General features: G+C 47.5%; 1 protein-coding gene across 6 annotated transcripts in view; it reads right to left on the bottom strand.

Moving 5' to 3' along the window:
* The window catches only part of GAS7 (growth arrest specific 7), a 278,186-nt gene that overhangs the window by 28,968 nt on the left and 228,939 nt on the right, over nucleotides 1-20,279 (bottom strand). For all 6 annotated transcript variants that reach the window (XM_090059485.1, XM_090059486.1, XM_090059487.1 and 3 more), the window contains 2 exons: nucleotides 13,987-14,115; nucleotides 11,510-11,633 (listed from right to left, as the gene is read on the bottom strand). In XM_090059485.1, the coding sequence (XP_089915611.1) occupies nucleotides 11,510-11,633; nucleotides 13,987-14,115 (253 nt within the window). The remainder of the gene's footprint in view (nucleotides 1-11,509; nucleotides 11,634-13,986; nucleotides 14,116-20,279) is intronic.

Raw genomic sequence — 20,279 nt, 5'->3', positions numbered from 1 at the left:
TGTTTTGAAGATAAATCCTGAAAAAATTCCCAGATTTTTTTTTTTTTAAATAAAAACTGAGAATGCGGAACACTATTCATAATCTGTAAGAGTTACCTGAGGATTTCCAGGTGGAAATCAAATTGTCGGTTAAAACTTTTTTTTTAAGTTCGTTTATTTATTTTTTAAAAGGAGCTAGACACCTTTCCTTCTGCCAAAACTGCTGGCTGTGAATAGTACAGCTCCTTCAGAGGGGACAGCTAGTCACATGCTCTTCATGAGGGTTTCTGATGTCTGGAACGCCTCTGTCCCTGGGCTTGAAAGAACCTTAGTTTATTGCATGCCCAGAAAATCCAGATGACCTGCGTTTTTACCCAGCATTTGGAGAACGTAGGTGAAAGATGACATTTTTCTCTTTTTTTGGCAGGCAACTGTGGCTTATTTGGGAAAGATGGCAGGCTGCTGACAGTTTAAGAGTTTTCATATTATTTAATAGTATGATATGTCAAAGGACACAGAGCTTGTGAAAAACATGCAGTTTTAATATAAAAGGACTGCCATCTAAGTATTCTGGACAACATTTTCCTCTTTACTTCATCCCAGGCTATGATCCAGGCTTTTTGGCAGGGGACCAGTGTTCTTGGGGCATTTAGCCAGTTAGCTGTAAATGATGGATTTTATTTGTACTAGGTGCAGCTTGTGACAAGACAGTAGAGCTGCATTCTACACTGGAAACAGTCCACTTCTCCCAGCATCTGGCCCCATCAGTTACACTGTAGTGTAACTGCAAGCATCTCAGAAACATTGTAATGAAAACTCAAGGCTACCTAAGATGGAATTTGACTAGGTAAATTGTCTTTCAAGGTTGGCTGCTCATTAAGAGGCTATGGATCTTTTCTAGCAATGCCTTGTGGCCAGGTACTCTGTAGCCCTTGTAGAATGGCTTTTATAAAGCATACTGCCATGCAGCTGTCTGCCACCAGATTCCTGGTCTTGTGGCAGAGACTACAGATTACAGTCTAAGATGGCACAGAACAGGGACTACAGGCTTCTGTGGTCTGACTCCAAAGCAAGTTCACAAGGCTTCTGCTTCCTCCTCTGCTTGACCCAGCAGAAGAACATGGGGTTAATGGTAGGTGCCAGAGTAGACATGTGCATATGTGGATTCTGATCTTAGGACTGGTAGATGGCATGATAGGGAGTGTAGGGTACCTGTTGCTTGAAATGAGGAAGAGGCTGCAGCAAAGGTTCAGGTGGCAATCAGTCACTTGACCAGCAAGAGAGGGGCTGGCTTAGGGAGGATATAAAGCTCAGGGCCTGGGCTGGGTTGGGCAGTCTTATCTTGGCAGATGACAGGGAAAGAACTCCAAGCAAGCTGCTGAGGGAGTGACTGGACCACACTGAGCATGCCTGGAGCATGCCTTGGGGCTGGCAGAACAGACAGTATACAGTCTGAAGGCTGGGGAATGTCTAGTGGTTTGTGGAAGGGACTAAGGGGTGGCAAGGCAGTCCTAGCTGTCCCAGAGAAGGAGAAGGGCCAGAGGGCCCAGAGAGAGAACAGAGTGCTAGAGGACCCAGAAATAAAAAATAAAAAAGGGAACAGAGGGCCAGAGGGCCCCTGGAGCAGGTAGGGCCAGGATGCCCATATGTCTCACTGACCTAGGAGTGGGACCAGGGCTCAGGAAAGGCTGAAGGCCAAGAAGAACCATACCTGGAGACTGGTGGGGCTGGAGAGCCCATGGGTTTCGGCTGGCCTAGGAGTAACGCCAGGGTCTAAGGAGAAGGACCAAAGGCTAGGAGGGTCACAGTGTAGATGGAGGGGGCCAGAGTGCCCACAGCCCAGAGAAGGCTGATATAAAGAGGAACAGAGCCGAGAGCCTGTAGCCCATAGGGATGGTTATGATGCAATTAGAATGTGACAATTGGAATCTGTGAAGCATGGGTATGGGTAGTGGGGAGGACAGAGCTCACATAATTAACCCTTAAGGTGATGAACAGTGACACAGGCACTTGTGAGAAGATGTGATTTGAGAAGCCCTGGGTAGTCTCCCTTTTCTACAGGTATCATTTTATCAAGGGATAGCAGGCGAGGAGAAGGGGAGATTGCCCAAAGAGAGCCAGGTTGACAAGGGCTGATGGGCTCCAGAGGCATCATGGCCACCCTGGAACTGAATGCTGTTACAGATTGGCAAGGATTCATAAAATGAGATTACACATTACAGTTAGCACAGGGATGAGCACAATACAGCCCATGGGAAGGGGGAAGGGCAGGGAAAGAGCCCAGGGAAAAGTGGCCTGGAGAAAAGCTGAGTGCAGGCGGGGCAAAAACGGCCCCTTGCCCACCCTGTGCCCGGTGCCCCATGCTGCAGCCACTCGTAGCCCGCATGGGGCTGCCTGTGCCTGCTCCGGACAGCCCTGTGGGCTGCGAGTGGCTGCAGCGTGGGCACCAGGCAAGCAAGAGGCTGCTTTTCCCCGCATTCAGTTTTTCCCTGGGCTCCTTCCCAGCACGGAGGAAAGTGGCACCTCCCCAGCCCCATGGCTAGTGCCCTGTGCTGCAGCCACTTGCAGCCCATGCGGGGCTGTCCAAAGCAGGCACAGGCAGCCCCAGGTAGTTTGCGAGCGGCTGCAGCACAGGGCACTGGGCATGGGGCAGGCAAGGGGTCACTTTTTCCACTCCCGTGCGCTCAGCACCACCTTGTAACCTGGTCCTGCTGCCAGCCTGGGCCCTGAGCCGGCTTTGGCCTCGCCCGTTGGGGCTGCACATGGCAAAAGCAGCTACAGCTCCCCTGCTTGCCATACCAGGCAGTGTTTGCTACCGTCGCCTCTGGGCTGCCCAGCGTGCGAACTCGGGGTGGCCAGCAGCAGTCAACACTGCCCGGTGTGGCAAACAGGGTGGGGGGGGCCGCAGATGCTGCTGCCAACAGGCGAGCCCGGAGCCGGCTTGGAGCCCAGGCTGCCAGCAGGGCCAGGTTACAAGCTCGTCCTGAGCACGGGGAATATGGGCCCCTCACTTGCCCCATGACTAGCGCCCCGTGCTGTAGCTGCTTGCAGCCCATGTGGGGCTGCCTATGCCTGCTCCAGACAGCCCCGCATGGGCTGCGAATGCCTGCAGCAGGGAGCACCAACTACGGGGTGGGTGAGGGGATGCTTTTCACCCATGCTCAGCACCAGCTTCTTACCTGCTGGTAAGCAGGGGTTGGGGCTGGGCGCTGCCCCCTGCCTGTACAGTGCGGCTGGGGGGCATTGGGGGTGAGTGGGTGCAGGGGGCCAGCAGGAACATGGGGCCTGCACCGGTGTCCTGGGGCCAGTGCTGGCAGGGCCCAGAGAAGGGTGGCAGGAGCATGGGGTCCCAGCTGGCAGGGGCTCTATGGAGCTGAGCCAGCTCCCCCCTCTCCCTGCTGGTTCAGCCCAGCCCAGCTCCACAGACCCCTGCCAGCCTGTGCCCCACTTTGGGCCCCACCAGTGCTGGCCCTGGGACATTGGTCCCAAGATGGTGACCAGGGGGCGAGGCACCTGTCAAGGGGCAAGGCTATCCACTCAGCCCTCGACAGCATACCAAAACTGGGTAAGTGGCCCTCTGCCTGAAATAACTGTCCACCCCTGAGTTAGCAGGTGCTAATTCTAGAAATGTTAGCTTGTGTTAAGGTTAACTAATGCTAGTGATCAGTCATACATTCAGGGTTAATACCCTCTCTAATTGGCACTGCTCAGACCTGCTGCTAGAGGGCTGTAGAGCAGGGGTGTGTGGCTAGAGGCTGCAGGTCTGCTCCATGCCTTCCCTGCTCACCAGCTCCCTAGCCACAGTATATGCTGGGGGAGGCAGGGGTGTGAAGGGCCTCCCCATGCTGGTTGGATTGCTCTCTACACCCTCCAAATCACCCCACTGGCCCCCCACCTGTTCCTGGATCCCCTCTTCTCTCCATGATCAGCACCCCACACCGGGATCACTGCCCTGCCACCCCTCAATCAGTCTGAGGACAGTGGTGGCAGCAGCAGTGACGGGGGGGAGTGCGTGTAGGGGGAGGTCTCCCATTTCAACCTGCTCCCAGGCTGCCTAGCTAACCCTGCATGGTACCTCGCAGCACCTTTGAAAATATCTCAAGACACCCTGAGTGCCATGGCACCCTGGTTGAAAATTCCTGCTCAAGATCTCTTGTGTTTCTGTAATGTGTAAATGGGAAAACTCCGAAGATTTGAACTGCTAGTCTTAAAAAACATAACAAAACAAAACAGCATTTTGGTGACATCTGTAAGTCTGAAGAGCTGTTTCAAAAAATAGATCATCTTAACATTTCCTGCCCCCTAATGGAGAGATGCAGCCAACAAGTTCATAGTTTCAAAAGTCAAAATAATTATTATATACATATTGAGTAAGTGATTTGGGTAAATTGCATAACATCAGTTCCAATTTTTTTTTACCCACTGATGTTAATCACCCCACCGGCCTCCCATCTGCCCTTGGATCTCCTTTCTCTCCATGATCAGCACCCCACACCCAGATCACTAGCCTGCTACCCCTCAATCAGTCTAAAAACAGTGGTGGCAGCAGCAAGGGGGAGTGTGTGGGTGTGGGGGGGAGGTCTCCCCTTTCTACCTGCTCCCAGGCTGCCTAGCTAACACGTTGCAGCACCCTTGAAAATATCTCAAGACAATCCTGAGTGCCATGGCACCCTGGTTGGGGTTTGTTAGTGTAACTACTATAATGTTTAATGTAAGTAGTTATCGACATATTATTTAAATGCATAAACCAGTTAAGTGCATAGCAGCATTCCTCTCCACTGTCTACCATGTAATGTCTATGTAAATGGAGTACAATTACAATAACTGGAGCCAGAAAGACCAAAGGGGAAGCAGCTGTCAAAGGGCTTGCCTTTCTGAAGCCCTGAATCTACCTCTCATTTTAGAGGCTTTAACAGTAATCTCAAATTATGTTCAGTCACTTTCAAGGTTTCTAACAGCAGTCACAAAGCTGACTATTAGAAGCTCTGAAAATGGTTTGAACTAGTCAATTGCTGCTAATATATCACATGATAGCACTATGTAGTTAACAAACAGTATTCACAAAATACATATGGGTTAAGAGCATACTCTGGGTAAGTAACCAGGATTGTTTTCAGCCCTGAGGCTGTTGGCTATTTTCCAAAGGTCTGAAGAGTAAATGAGTAGATATGGGTTAGAGAAAGTTAAAACCCATAAACTACACAAGATCATCTATTATAATAGTCCAATTTCCGTATATTCTGTATTCTGCATTCAATATATACACTAAATTGTTTGACCTTGAAGTATATAATTACAAATTAGTTTTTCCTGAGGATGCCTGACTCATCTGACATACAAGATGAACTTGTTATAGAAAACCATGTTAAAAGGATATTGAATTTATGAAGTCAAGCTTGACAAAAGTTAGGGTATGCTTGTACAACTTTAGTTCACCCCCCTTCTAGGTATACATGATAATTCAGTCTTTAATTATATTGCACTTAATATTTTTTCCCCCAAAGGACTCCAGTCTAATTTAGTGCACAGGATAGACAGTGCTTGGGGAATGAGTAGCTATTCAATGCAACTTTTTGTACTAATTTTTCAGCGTTTAGTACGGGGAATTATTTACTGCATACCACCCAAGTCCTGCACTAATAACCATGGATCCTGATTTTCTCTGTTTAAAAACTGTAAATTCTCGGCCAAAAAATCCCGAACTCTTTAATTAAAAAACCCTCAAATCTGCATTTTTCCATTACTAAAATGAAACACCACAATATATGCAGGTATCAGTTGAACACAATGTTTTATTCATGGATATCTAACTTAAAGCAATTTGGAAACCTACTAGTGCCTCAGTCATAATAAAATAAATTCTAAATACCTATATATTTTGACTTTTGATTTTGTTTTTTTAATCATACAAAAATCAGAGTTTCACTTCGCTAACCAGGATGTGGGTCCAGCTGCAGCTGTTCCCGTCCCCAAGCTTTGTGGTTCTGAGTAACCCTGATATGCTGGTGCTCTGCCCCTTTCCATGCTGTTACCCCTCACTCCTCAACCACAGCCCCCTGGCCCTGTGAATGCCATCACCCCGCCAATGCTACTGGTGGACCTCACTCCTAACACAGTCCCCTGGCCCTGCCAGTGCCCCTTACTCCCTATCCACAGCCTGCCACCCCTCACCCCAGCCCTGCTGGTGCCCCTCACATGTAACTTATGCCCCTTGCCTCCCCCAGCCCTGCTCAATGGGGCCCCTAGCTGCCAGGGCTATGGGACCAAGGCTACGGCTCACAGCTCCCTGCTCTCCTCAGCAGCACCTGAGCCATGGCTGCCACCCACAGGAGCCAGTGGCTGCTGTGGCTAGAGCAGAGCATGAAGCCTGGCTCTCCCTCCCCACATGGGCATCACAGCTAGAGTAGAGCCCAGGGGGTGGGGATGCAGGCTGCCCACTGTGGCCTTGGGGCTCCCTGCCCTGCTGTTCCCCCTCTGTGACACAGCAGGGTGGGGAAGCTTGGTGCTGCTGCGGGCAGCCCCATGCCAGCCACACCACCATGGCGAGGTGTTCCCTGCCCACTGAGCAGCAGCGGAGGGCACAACTCTGCAACGCTGTTGCTGCTGCTGTGTGGGCAAGGCGTGATTCACCATGGCGGTGCAGCTGGCACGGGTCTCCTAGCAGTGGCACTGAGTCTCCCCAACTCTGCTGCGGAGGCCCCTGGGGCAGGGCAGGGAGCCCCGAGGCCGCAGCAGGCAGCCCACATCTGCCCCACCCCATGCACAAATCTGGGGGCCATGTGTCCCCCGCATGCCTCCTTCCTTTCCCTTGGCCCATGTCTCCCTCCAACTCCCTGGCTGAGCCCTGCGGTCATGCACTCCCATCCCAGCCCCGGGCCTGACACACTGCCCCGGCTAGGCAGCACCCACAGCCCCAGCCTGTTCTACACCCTCCTTCACCGTGGGGGCCTCAATCTTCCCCCTTCGTTAGATTTAGCTGGAGCGAGCTGCGGGAGTTGCTTTTCACTGCTACCTGGCTGCCATGTGTATATGCGTGGCGCCCCCTGCCTACGATCATTCTCCTCCTGCTCCCGCCCCCAAGCAGCCCCTTGCAGGCTGAAACCTGCTGTTTCCCACTTTTTTCTCCTTAAAGGGGAAAAGCTGCATTTTTCCTCCCTAAAAGGGGAAAAGGTACATTTTCCTTCCTTAAAAGCAGAAAATCTGCAATTTTTTTCCTTAAAGGAGGGGAATCCACATTTTTTTCCTTAAAAGGGGGATATTCTGAGAGGCAAGGCACAACAGTTATTCCCTTTTTAAAATTATGATCAAAATTGTCAAAATCTCATTAGTTTTACAATGAAACAAGGATTTAATTGTTCAAAGTAGCTACCAGTAGTTATGTTTAAAATGCAACTCCCACTGACTTCATTTGCAGACGTGACTACTTGTGCATATTATACTGTATGTGTCTTAAACAAGGCACTTGGAAAATGAAGATCACAAGATTAATGACAATTGTGGAAAGTATGGTTTATGTAACTTGCCAACATTACATAGCTGCAATGAGTGGAGGCTGAGATGGAATCTAGTTCTCTAGGGAAGCTGTCAACTGCTTTACTCATGAGATAACCCCCTTTTTTTTTCCTGCAGCCCCCCTGCCTCATTCACACTTCAGCTTCTGGAACAGATAAGGTAGCACTCCTGCAGAGAGCCGCCTTCTTGACTGCACAATCCTGACTTCTTCTTAAAACAGGTCCATCTTGTATGTCAGATGAGTCAGGCATCCTCAGGAAAAAAACTAATATGTAATTGTATAGTTAAAGGCATATCATTATTGTGCTCACAAATAGGCTGAATTAATGTTGCATGGTATGTCTTGGTATTGGTATGTCTTAACTTTACAGAACTTGGACTTTGTAACCTTTTAAAGTAAACTTTTGTTATGCCATATCACAGGCTTTTAAAAATGCAAACTTAAAAATCAGTTTGTTGTGTGGTGCCATTCTGACCTCCAAAAGTGTCAATCTATAGGACTGGAATTAAAGCACAGCTAGAACTTTCCAATGATACAGATTTAAGATTTTTTTATAGGGACAATACAATGCATTTCCCCCTTTAATCTTGTTTTTGCAAACTTTCCAAACAAATTCATCTTGAAGCATACACCTTCCCTGCAGAATTTTAGGCCGAAGAGTTTAAGTCTGGTGAGAACATAAAAGAAAATATGTTCTTAAAAAGTGTCACACAACTGAGAGACCAAAGCCCTGAGCTAAGTGGAGAAGCAGGAGACCTGGAGGAAGAGGAAGCAGGATGGGGAACAGGGGAGGTGCTCTCATACTTCCTGAGAAATCAGGGCAATCGACTAGTTACCCAAGGTGCCAGTACACAAATGCACGGAGCCTGGGAAACAAGCAGGAAGAATTATAAGTCCTTGCACAGTCATGGAACTATGATGTGACTGGAATAACAGAGACTTGGTGGGAGCTCGCACGACTGGAGCAGTGTCACAGATGGATACAAACTGTTCAGGAAGAACAGGCAGGAGAGAAAAGGAGGAGGAGTTGCACATTATGTAAAAGCTGTATGACTGCTCAGAGCACCAATATGAAACTGGAGATAGGCCTGTTGAAAGTCTCTGAGTTAAAGTTAGAGGGGAGAGTAACAAAGGTGATGTTGTAGTGGGTGTCTAATATAGACCACCAGACCAGCAGGAAGTGGTGCATGAGGCTTTCTACAAACGGCTAGCAGAAGTTTCCCTGTCACAAGCCCAGGTTCTCATGAGGGACTGCAATCACCCTGACATCTTCTGGGAGGGCAATATAGCAGTGTGCAGGCAATCTAGGAAGCTTTTGGAAAGTGTTGGGGACAACTTCCTGGTGCAAATGGTGGAGCAGCCAACTAGGGACCATGCACTTCTTGACCTGCAGCTCATAAATAGGGAAGAATTGGTGGGGTATGTAGTAGTGGATGACAACTTGGGCAGCAGTGACCACGAGATGGTTGCGTTCAGGATCCTAAGGAAAGGAAGGATGGAGAGAAGTAGAGTAAGGACTCGACTTCAGAAAAGCAGACTTTGACTCACTCGGGGCAGGATCCCCTGGAAAGACAGTCTGAGGGGAAGAGGGGTTCAGGAGAGCTGGCTGTATGACAAAGAAACCTTACTGAGAGTGCAGAAACAAACCATCCCAATACACAGGAAGACTAAGCAGGGATGAAGTCAGGATGGCCAAAGCACAATTGGAGTTGCAGGTAGCAAGCGATATGAAGGGTAACAAGAAGACTCTACATGTATGTTGGTAGCAAGAGGAGGATCAGGGAAAGTGTGGGCCCCATACTGAATGGGGGAGGCAATCTTGTGACAGAGGATGTAGAAAAGATGGAAGTGCTCGATTTAGGGAACTACAGAACAGACAGCTTCACCTCAGTCCCTGGAAAAATCATGGAGCAGATTCTCAAGGAATCCATTTCAAAGTGCTTGGAGGAAAAAAAGGGTGATTGGGAACAGTCAGCATGGATTCACCAAGAGCAAGTCTTGCCTGACCAAGCTGATTGCCTTCTATGACAACATGACTGGATCTGTGGACGTGGGGGACCAGAAGATGTGCTATACGTTGATTTTAGCAAGGCTTTTGATACAGTCTCACACAACATTTTTGCAGGCAAGCTAAAGAAGTATAGGCTGGATGAATGGACTGTAAGGTGGATAGAAAACTGGCTGGAACATCAGGCTTACAGAGTAGTAATCACTGGCTCAATATCTAGTTGGCAGCTGGTATCAAGTGGAATGCCCCAGGGATCAGTCCTGGGGCTGGTTTTATTTAGTGTCTTCATTGATGATGTGGAAGATGGCAGAGTTCTGATGGGCAGGGCTAGGATTCAGAGTGACCTAGACAAATTGGAGGATTGGGCCAAAATAAAAATAAAATAAAAAAATTTCATAAAGTTCAACAAGGACAAGTGCAAAGTCCTGCACTTACGATGGAGTAACCCCATGCACCAGTACAGGCTGGGGGCTGACTGGCTGGGCAGCAGCTCTGCAGAAAAGGACCTGGTGATTACAGTGGACAACAAGCTGAATAGGAGCTAGCACTGCGCCCTGGTTGTAAAGAAGACTTACAGCATATTGGATTGCATTGGTATCAGTGTTGCCAACACATCAAGGGAAGTGATTATTCCCCTGTATTCAGCACTGGTGAAGCCACATCTGGAGTACTGTGTTCAGTTTTGGGCCCCCACTACAGAAAGCATGTGGACAAATTGGAGAGAGTCCAGTGGAGGTCAACAAAAATGGTGAGGGGCTGGGGGACATGGCTTCTGATGAAAGACTGAGGGAACTGGGCATAGTTAGTCTAGAGAAGAGGTGACTGAGAGGGGATTTAATAGCAGCCTTCAGCTATCTGAACAGGGGTTTGAAAGAGGATGGAACTGGACTGTTCTCAGTGGTGGCAGATGACAGAACAAGGAGCAAATGTCTCAAGTTGCAGCAAGGGAAGTTTAGGTTAGACATTAGGAAAAATTCTCTCACTAGAAGGGTAGTAAAACACCGGAACAGGTTACCCAGAGAGGTGGTGGAATCTCCATCCTTGGAAGTTTTTAAGACTCGGCTAGACAAAGCTTTGGCTGGGATGATCAAGTTGGGGATGCTTTGAGCAGGGGGTTAGAATAGATGACCTTCTGAGGTCCCTTCCATCCCTAATTTTCTGTGATTCTATAACTACAGAGTTTGCTATCAATTCTACCTGGGATTAAAGGGAAAAGAGCAAGATCGAAATCATGGGCCAAAATCAACATGGTTTTTCCACAGGTTGGTAAGTACCATTTGGGAAACATTAAGCCCTCTTCACTCTAATGACACTTCTCTTTTTGAGACTTTTGATCTGGCCAAAATCTCAGGGTGCCTATTCCACCCTCAACCTCTTAGCTACTTTTTACTTGGGTTCCTTTTCTATTGCTACTTTATCCTCATAGATTTTCCAGATGGAGAAAGATCACTCCGGCTGTTTCCTCAGTGTCTCTTTCAGTGGCTCCTCTTTCTCCTTCACTGCTTACAACCTGTGAGATATCCCAAAGCTCCATCATCATAGTTTCACTCCACACCCCATCTCTCATTTGTTCCTAGGTTTTTGAACATCAGCTCTCTGCTCTTGACTCAAATATTTTTTTTACCACTTTTCTTTCTCCTTTTATCCAATTCTCTTAGTCCATCTCTCTGACATCTCTTGGCTGTCCTGCCATTAGCTTATGCTTAACATGGTCAAATGAAGCGACTTCTTGTCCACCCTAGTGTTTCTGCACTTCCTGTGTTTCCAATTACCCTTGACACCATCACCATCCTCCCTGTCATTCAGGCTCAAAATTTAGTGCCTACCCACACAACCAAATCCTGATGCTCTTTTTTTCTTCAACATCTCAAAACACCCTTTTCTTTTCACTCTAACAACCTCATGTCTGACTGGCTCCCATTACATCCCATCACAACGAGTGCAAGATTTTCTTACAGTTCTCTCATGTTTTGCTTGTATGGTATTAACCCCAAGCCCCATATACTCACCAGCCTGTGTGGACTTCCTCCTTGCTTTCTTAATTTCCTCTTCTGTCTTATTGCTGAGCTTTGTCTCCAGTTGCTGGGTTTTCATTTCCAGATCCTTCTGCCTCTCAGTTAGAGCTTTTCGAGCCTTTGAGGGAACAAAAACACCACACATGACTCACAGGAGTCTGGAGCTTCCAAATGCCTTCAGACTTGTATGAACTGCTTACACTCCCAGATTGGATCTTTCCAGTTCAGAAAACAGGGATTCTGTTATGACTGCTAACAGAAGAGTAAAGGAAAGCTGTATTACTGCTGATTGTATAGCTAAAATTGCTAAAGTCAAAGCCTTGTGCTTGTGTCTTTTATTAGGATATTAACTGTACATAGAATTTTATATTATACTTGGAATTATTTTTACTAAGATTTTCCATTTTAAATCTTGACCTCAACTGGTAGTAGTACAATTTAAAATGATTTTTCCAGCTTTGCAACTAGTTTAAATTAATGGTTAAAAAACAAAACGGGGGTTTTAAATCACGATTTAAATCACCTTGCCTTAAATTGATCCACACTTTTTAAGTTCTAATTTGTGTGTAATTAATTACTCTAGTTGTAAATCTACATTAGGAAAGTATATGAACTAATGATCAAAACTAGCCACAAGTGCATATATTTACATTTGCCAGGATTACCTAAATACACAAATTAGAAATGTGATAGGCACAATCTGTTGCGTAAATGGTTAAAAACTGAACCAATAAGGCACTTAGCGGCCTTAACTATGTCTACGATGTATAATAAGCTGGGATGATCATATATTTGTGTGTTTATCTGAATTACATACTGTTTCACCAGCCCTGGACGTAAGCTCTTCATACAGGTTTCACAAACAATTACAATCGACTTAAACTTGTAATTCTGAAAGACTCCGAGGGAGGAATCTTTGAGTTCAGATTAAGCTACCGTGGCCACAAGAGGGAGCCAAAACTGCAGGTAATGGAGCCTGGTGGAGAGCTGTCTGCTTTGTCTGTCACTGCAAGCAGACACAGCTCAGATAGTCGTTATCCCTCTAGATACACGCTTATATAATGCTTCCTTTCAGATACAGTTTTGAAGAGCCTAACATGGCTGGGGAAACTACTGTCCACATGTGATAGTGCAAACTAATTGTTTACTTTGAGGCTCTTATCATGTGTATTCTGTACCTGGCAGTCTGGAGATCCTTTTCACATAGACTGATCTTTCATTTTCTGCTGATTCCCGAGAGAGCACTCAGCAGGAATGTAATAATGAAAGCTTGGATTTCCAGTTGAACTACTTCAGCTTTACAAAAGACACAAACTACACTGACGTCTGTCTTTTTCCACATCTCTGGACAGTAAGTGATTTAGGAAAAGAGATGTGATACAGATCTGGGGATGAAGCATGACTCAATTTCATGTAGAAGTGCCTCAGCTGGTGACCCTAGATGGACTATATCAGTAAATAATTTAGTGGGGGCAAAAGGAGGTGGGGTTTACTGAACGTTGGCTCTTCTGTTGTAATTATCTGTATGCATGCTCTTTTGCTCTACAGCAAGTGGAAGTGAACTTGTGGTAGCTTAGCTCTCAGGAAAGAGAAGAAAGTCACTTGGTTTAGCTTTCACTTATCTTGAGGTAAGAATGTACATGCAGGCAGTTCCTTGGAACAGCTGATGCTCAGTAAATTGATAGCATATGATCTCCACTGATATCCCTGCTTTCCCATGGTACCACTTCCACATGATTTAATTCAAGTTTCATTGCTCTGAAATATCTAATAAAATCTGTGTGTGATATACGATTTGCGGGTCTGTATAAGCTAGGGATATTTTAATCCAGTGGGTCTCAGCCTCCAGCCTATGTGTTGAATATAGCCTGGGGAAGCTGTGTCATCTGGCCCACGGGGCTCCACACAGGTCTGGAAATTTGGCAGGTGAGGGAGCAGTGGCAATATTAATTGCTGCAGTTCTTCTGTTGCCAAATTTCTAGACCAGTAGGGAGCACTGTGAGCCAGATGACATGGCTCTGTGTGATAGACTGTTCTGGCCTGTGGGATCGCTCCATAGCTGGGTCCATATGTGGGGGTGGGCTGGCATGGTGGACTGCACCTGTGGACCAACCCTGCATGTCAACCCCCTGCTGGACTTGGCCCACAAACCAGCCCCACATCACTCATTCTAGCCAAATGTTAGGAATACATTATCCTAAACCAGGAAGAGTCAAGTCGGACTAGAGACCAAGTTCTATTTAACAGTAACATCTTTGTTACCGTGATTTGTATTTGGCACCACCCCCTGCTTTCCCATGAGTCACCCAGAACAGAAAAAAAAGTATTGTGAGTTTAGCACATTAAAATCAATCTAAGCAGACACAACTCCTATCACTGCATGGAAGCAAGACTTTCAATACAGTTGTTTCTCTTATGTATCAGACATTATTATTTATTATATCTAACTCTGCTTCATTCTTTGCTCTCACCTTCTCTACTGCTGCATAACGACTAGCCAGCTGCTTCCGTAAATCTGCAATGTGATGGTCACATTTCTTCATGTCTTTCTTGAAGTTCTCTCTGAAGTTGAGCAGTGGTTTCTCTACCTCACTCTGGAGCTGGAAATGAGAGCAGAAAAATGGTACTGGGAAGTGCTAATAGTAAGTGGCCAGGAACAACCACACAACTGGAGGTAGCTAGCTCTTTCTCTTAAGTGGCAGACAGGAATGCAATGTTTGTGCCTCAGCAGAGATGCAATTTCAGTAGCACAGGGTCTACATGAGCTAGAGATTCTTTCCTCCCTCAAGACACCTTTGAGCAAGACTGCCTCGCCCCCAGCTCAGGAGTAACAGAGTTCTGTCACAGGACCCCTGGAGGAATTCTTTAATGGCAGCATAAGGCTGTGTATCATTTCTCCAGATGGGGAACTGAGCCACAGAGTATGTGACTTGCCTTAGGTGATAAGGGAATTCTGTGGCAGAATCGAGAATTAAACCTAAGTTTCATGAATCGCTAGCAAATGCCTAAAACACAAGGAACATTCCCATCCCAAGAAGTAGCTCATAAGTCAAAAACTAGCCCTGTGTTCTTTAGTAAGCAAAAGATGACCAGAGTGCACTATCTTTGAAGTCAGTGTAGCCTGCACTGTCGTGCATCTAGACTACAGTGTGGGTTGGGAAAGCACAGGAAATATATGCCATTTCCTACTCCAATGGAAAATTGTGTACGTGCATGGAAGAAGCAGACCCTGTGCTCTGAAAACCTTGGAAACTGTTACCTTTACTGCCCCGTGTCTGAGTTTCCATCTCTACTTCTCAACTTTGTTACTAAAACAAATTTGTGTTTGGTTCACTGTGTTGTAAAGAAAGCCACAGAGAAGCTTATAAGAAAATAATTTCTTGTTCTTTCCAGGGCTAAAACGGGTACAGTAAGTAAGTAAGTTCCTTCAGACTGAAGGTTGAAGATAAATAGAAAAAAAAACCGCACAGCTGCTATGTTATCTGGAACTTGGTCCTTCTTGTGTGCGTATGTTATGATTAACCATATAGCACAAGGAAAGGGATGAAGTTTGCTTGGTAAAACTTAATTCTAACATTTCCTCACTTGTGCATGCTTAACTTTGCAACCCAAGGAACATACTATTAACGGCAGTTTTTATACCTACTATATTTTTTAATTATTAGTATTTATTTATATGAGTAATGAGGGAGTGGCAGCCAGATGGGAGCCAAGGAACTTCAAATTAACTCCTTGCAGTCTGCACATGATAAGCAAGTTAAATAGTCCTGGGTACAGTAGTACCTTATGCACGGTAAGCATAACTTTCTTTAGGTACAGGAATAAGCTTTGTTGGAACGCTCCATCTTATGGGATGTGGCAATCTTGATTCAACAAAAGCTTAAGTCTTAAATAAGGACTGCTCCATATAATCCAAGCTAGTTTGCTTATCAACTTTTGAACTTCCATCTTTTGAATGCTAAGGACACTTAGGAGACACTTCAAATGCCACTGTGCTTTGAAGTACTTCAGAAATGGGATGCTTCAGCTGCTGACAGGTTTACAGTCCCCTTCTGGGCCTAGGGCTGGAGTATTTCAAAAGTACTCCAATGGCATGTAGAGGTGGGCTTACGAGCCAGGGGGCACAACAGGGGCTGCTTCCTCTACTTCCCCGCCCCTCAAGGGTTGAGGGGAGGGATTGGGCAGGACAGACAGCCAATGAGCATTTTCCTATGGGCTCAGTGAGTGTTCTTGGGTTTCTTGTTTCCTGGTTCTAGGTAGAGAGCTGTGTAAAGAATCTCTCCTGGGACTAGGGAAAACAAATCCTTGCATGGCCCTCAGGCTCCAAATATTGTAGAGGATGACTGTGCATCCCTGCCACAACTGTGAGACTGGAAGCCCTGTGCCTTTCTGCAGGAACCAGGAGACTAGATGTGGAAAGGCATGCAGATGTTCCAGGATTGACTAAGTGTGTAGGGGATTGGCTGTCCACACTGCTCTTCTCCAGTATGGTGTGTGGGGTAGGGGGAAGTGAGCAGAGCACTGTGGGATGCTGCAGGACTGGACAACCCCATCACACTTCATAGAGCATACACACATAACTATAAGTGCTTTCAAATTAAGCAAATAGTTATTGTTTGATCAATGGTTATTTTTTGGAGTGGTGCAGCCATTTCTGGAGTACTTCACAGGGAGTGTTATAGTTTCAGTTTCATAGTTGGTAGGGTCGGACAGGACCTGAGCAGATCATCAAGTCCAACCCCCTGGCATGGAAGGAAAGAGTACTGGAGTCAAACGACCCCAGCAAGATGATTGTCTAGCCTTGTCTTAAAGCCCCCCAGGGTAGGAGCCAGCACCACTTCTCTTGGAAGTTGGTTCCAGATCCTAGCCACCCTGACAGTGAAGCCTGATGTCTAATCTGAATTTCCCCTCTGCCAGCTTGTGACCATTATTCCTGGTCACTCCTGGCAGTGCTCAGGGAAACAGGGACTCCCCCAGTGCCTGCTGGTCCCCTCTAACTAGCTTGTAACAGGCCACTAGATCCCCCTCAGCCTTCTCTTGTGGAGGCTGAACAGGTTCAGTTCCCATAGCCTCTCCTCGTAGGGCCTGCCCTGCCGCCCACTGATCATGTGAGTGGCCCTCCTCTGGACCCTCTCCATGTTGTCCACAACCCTCTTGAAGTGCGGTGCCCAGAACTGGACGCAGTACTCCAGCTGAAGCCTGACCAGTGTCGCATAGAGGGGAAGGATCACCTCCTTGGACCTGCTTGAGATGCATCTGTGGATGCATGACAAGGCGCAGTTGGCCTTCCTGACTGCATCCTCACACCGCCGGCCCGTGTTCATCTTAGCATCAGTGATGACTCCAAGATCCTTTTCTGCCTCTGCACTGATGAGAAGGGAGTTCCCCAGCCTGTAGGTATGGTGCTCGTTCTTCCTCCCCAGGTGCATCACCTTGCACTTGTCAGTGTTGAATCCCATCCTGTTCTCATCTGCCCACCCCTGTAACCTGTATCTGTCTGCTCACTCTCTGAAGTGCTTCAATTGTTATGTCCTGTCTAGGGCCAGCATTAAATCACCCTAACTCTGACATAGGATGAAGAAGGGCTAAAGCTAGAGCAATATCACCACACTGGTATTACTCAAGCTTATGCAGATGTATCAGTAACAACTGCTGTGGGCTTCTAGGCAGCAGCCCTCCTCCCATCTTTTAGTGACTACAAATGTACATTTGTCCATATGCTTATATAAAACTTAAAAAAAAAATATTTTTATGAATAGCTTTATTTACATAAAAGACAATTGTTAACAAAACTATACTTGAAACAAAAAGCTATAATTAATTAAACTAACTTGGAGCCAGCAATATATAATTTCTGCAATATGTAAATAGGCTTGCCGGGGCAAGGGGTGACGTGTGAAACAACCCCCTCCTAGCCTCCTCTCTTTCTCTGCCCAAGTGCCTGTCAACCAGTTACTTGGCAACCAAATTGCTGCCTAGGTGCCTTAGCCCAGGTAAGAGCGGGGTGGATCTAGCTCCCTGTTGTTCTGAGTTCTGACCTCATGACCTGGGGGCAGGGGCTTAAGCCCCTGTGACTTCACTATGTAGCAATGATGCTTTTCAAAATGACTGGCCAGCATGCAATAACACCTGCCCCCGATTGGGTCCAGGGGATGGTGTCAGGAGGGCTATTTAAGGGAATCTGTACAGGAAGGAGGAGGTCAGACATGCTGTGGAACTCAACATGAAGCCAGCACACAGCCTCTGGAGCTCTTGTAGACTCCAGATAAACATGAGTAACTTACCTGAAATTTAGCCAGTAACAGTGTTCTAGATGCATGTCAAAAGGCTACCAGGCTGTTTCTGTTTGCTTGGAGGTATTCTTTTGATACTTCTACAACTTGTACCTCTCCTCAAGTCTACCCTCTCTACCTAATAAAGCTATCCACTATAACAAGCTTTGTGGCACATGCTTGAGAGGGACTGGGCACGCCTTTTATTCCTTTGGCTTGGCTGGCTAACGGAGGCTACTTTCGGTGCTTCAGGTTAAAGGAAATAACCCACTGCGAACTCTTGGGGTAAGTGCCCTCAAGGTCTACAAGGCCTATGTACCCTGGGGGTACAGGGCCCGAGCACTGCACACATCCACAGGAGGCCTCAAATGCCTCTACACAAATGCTCATAGTATGGGGAACAAGCAGGAGGAACTTACCCTCCTGATAGCTGACACCAACCCAGATATAGTGGGGCTCACTGAAATGTGGTGGGATCCAATGCATGACTGGGCGGTGAATATCAAGGGCTATAGGCTGTACAGGAGGGACACGACAGGGAGGAAAGGCGGGGGTGTGGCGCTCTACATTAAGGAGGAATACACATCCTCATCAAGTAGCACAAGGTCAGAGAAGGGGCACACGGAAGTGCTCTGGGTTAGAATACAAGGCAGTCGAGGGGAAAGAGACTTAATGGTCGGGGTATACTACAGACCTCCCAACCAAGGGGAAGAGCTAGACCAGGAATTCTTAAGTCAGTTCACGGAGGTAGTTAGGTCAAAGGACGTGGTCATCATGGGTGACCTGAACTTTCCAGACATCTGCTGGGAAGAGCAGTCAGCCAGGTCTGACCACTCACGTGAGTTCCTAGCCAAAATGCAGGACCTCTATCTAACCCAGGAGGTGCGCAGCCCCACCAGGGGAGACGCCCTGTTGGACCTGGTGCTGGCCACGGATGACGACCTGGTGAGTGGACTGTGGGTGCGCGACCACCTGGGTGACAGTGATCACCGCCTGCTGGAATTCACCATTTAGCGCAAGGTGGCAAAGGCCTGCAGCAAGGCAGCAGCCCTAGATTTCAGGACAGCGGACTTCAATGGCTAAGGAGAATAGTCAGGGAAGCACTGAGGTCCCAGAGGGGAGGGGAGCCAGGTGTCCAAGAAGAGTGGTTGCTCCTTAAGGAGATGATCCTCCAAGCCCAAAGAGAGGTAATTCCAACACGGATCAAAGGGAGCAGGAGGGCACAAAAGCCCCCCTGGCTAACCAAAAACATCTGGGAATGCCTTCTAGCTAAAAGGGAGGCGCACACCCAATGGAAGGGAAGGGCCATCACCAAGGAGGACTATACTGAGGTTGCTCGGGGATGCAGGGGGGCAGTCAGGAAGGCTAAGGCGGAGATAGAACTGGGACTAGCTCCCGGATCAAGGACAAGAAGAAGTCCTTTTTTAAATGCATAGGGGGCAAAAAGAAGATACTGGGTAACGAGGGGCCCCTGCAAGACATGCTAGGAAATTTGGCCATCACACCAGACGAAAAAGATAACCTATTTAACGACTTCTTTGCCTCCATTTTCCTGAGCAGGGACCGGATCAGCCCCCCCCCCCCACTGGGCCCTCCTCAGGCCTCAGGGGAGGCGCACCTAGGCCAAGGGTCAGTGAGGAACTAGTCAGGGAAATTCTGGAGGGACTGGATGTGTTTAAATCAGCTGGTCCAGATGATATCCACCCCAGAGTGCTGAGGGAATTAGCTGAGGTCATTGCAGGACCCCTGGCACGGCTTTACGAGCACTCATGGTGCTCTGGTGTGGTGCCAGAGGACTGGAAGAGGGCCAATGTGGTTCTCATCTTCAAAAAAGGGAGGAAGGAGGACCCAGGGAACTATAGGCCAGTTAGTTTTACCTTGATCCTAGCTAAGCTTTTTGAGAGAATTATACTGGCACATGTCAGCAAGGGGCCAGCGGGGGAGGTTATGGTTAGGGGCAACCAACACAGTCCTGGCAGGTCCTGTCAGACCAACCTGGTGGCCTTCTACGACCATGTCACCAAATCCTTAAATGCAGGGGTAGCAGTGGATATAGTCTTTCTGGACTTTAGGAAGGACTTCGACACTGTCTCTCACCCCGTTCTCATTAAGAAACTGGGGGACTGTGCTGTCAACACCCACACAGTCAGATGGGTCGCCAACTGGCTGGAGGGCCGCACCCAGAGAGTGGTGGTGGATGGGTCATTTTTGACCTGGAGGGATGTGGGCAGTGGGGTCCCCCAGGGCTTGGTCCTCAGGCCCGCACTGTTTAACATCTTCATCAGTGACTTGGACGAGGGGGTAAAAAGCACCCTGTTCAAATCTGCTGATGACACTAAGATGTAGGAGGATGTGGGCATGTTAGAAAGAAGGAATAGGTTACAATTGGATCTAGAAGGGTTACAGGGGTGGGTGGATGAGAATAGGATGGGATTCAACACTGACAAGTGCAAGGTGATGCACCTGGGGAGGAAGAACCAGCACCATACCTA

Source organism: Crocodylus siamensis, chromosome 8 (assembly GCF_052110815.1).
Source record: "Crocodylus siamensis isolate JL-2025a chromosome 8, ASM5211081v1, whole genome shotgun sequence".
Lineage (NCBI taxonomy): Eukaryota > Metazoa > Chordata > Crocodylia > Crocodylidae > Crocodylus > Crocodylus siamensis.
The sequence above is the reverse complement of the archived record's forward strand: the minus strand, read 5'-3'. Positions and strand labels throughout refer to the sequence as shown.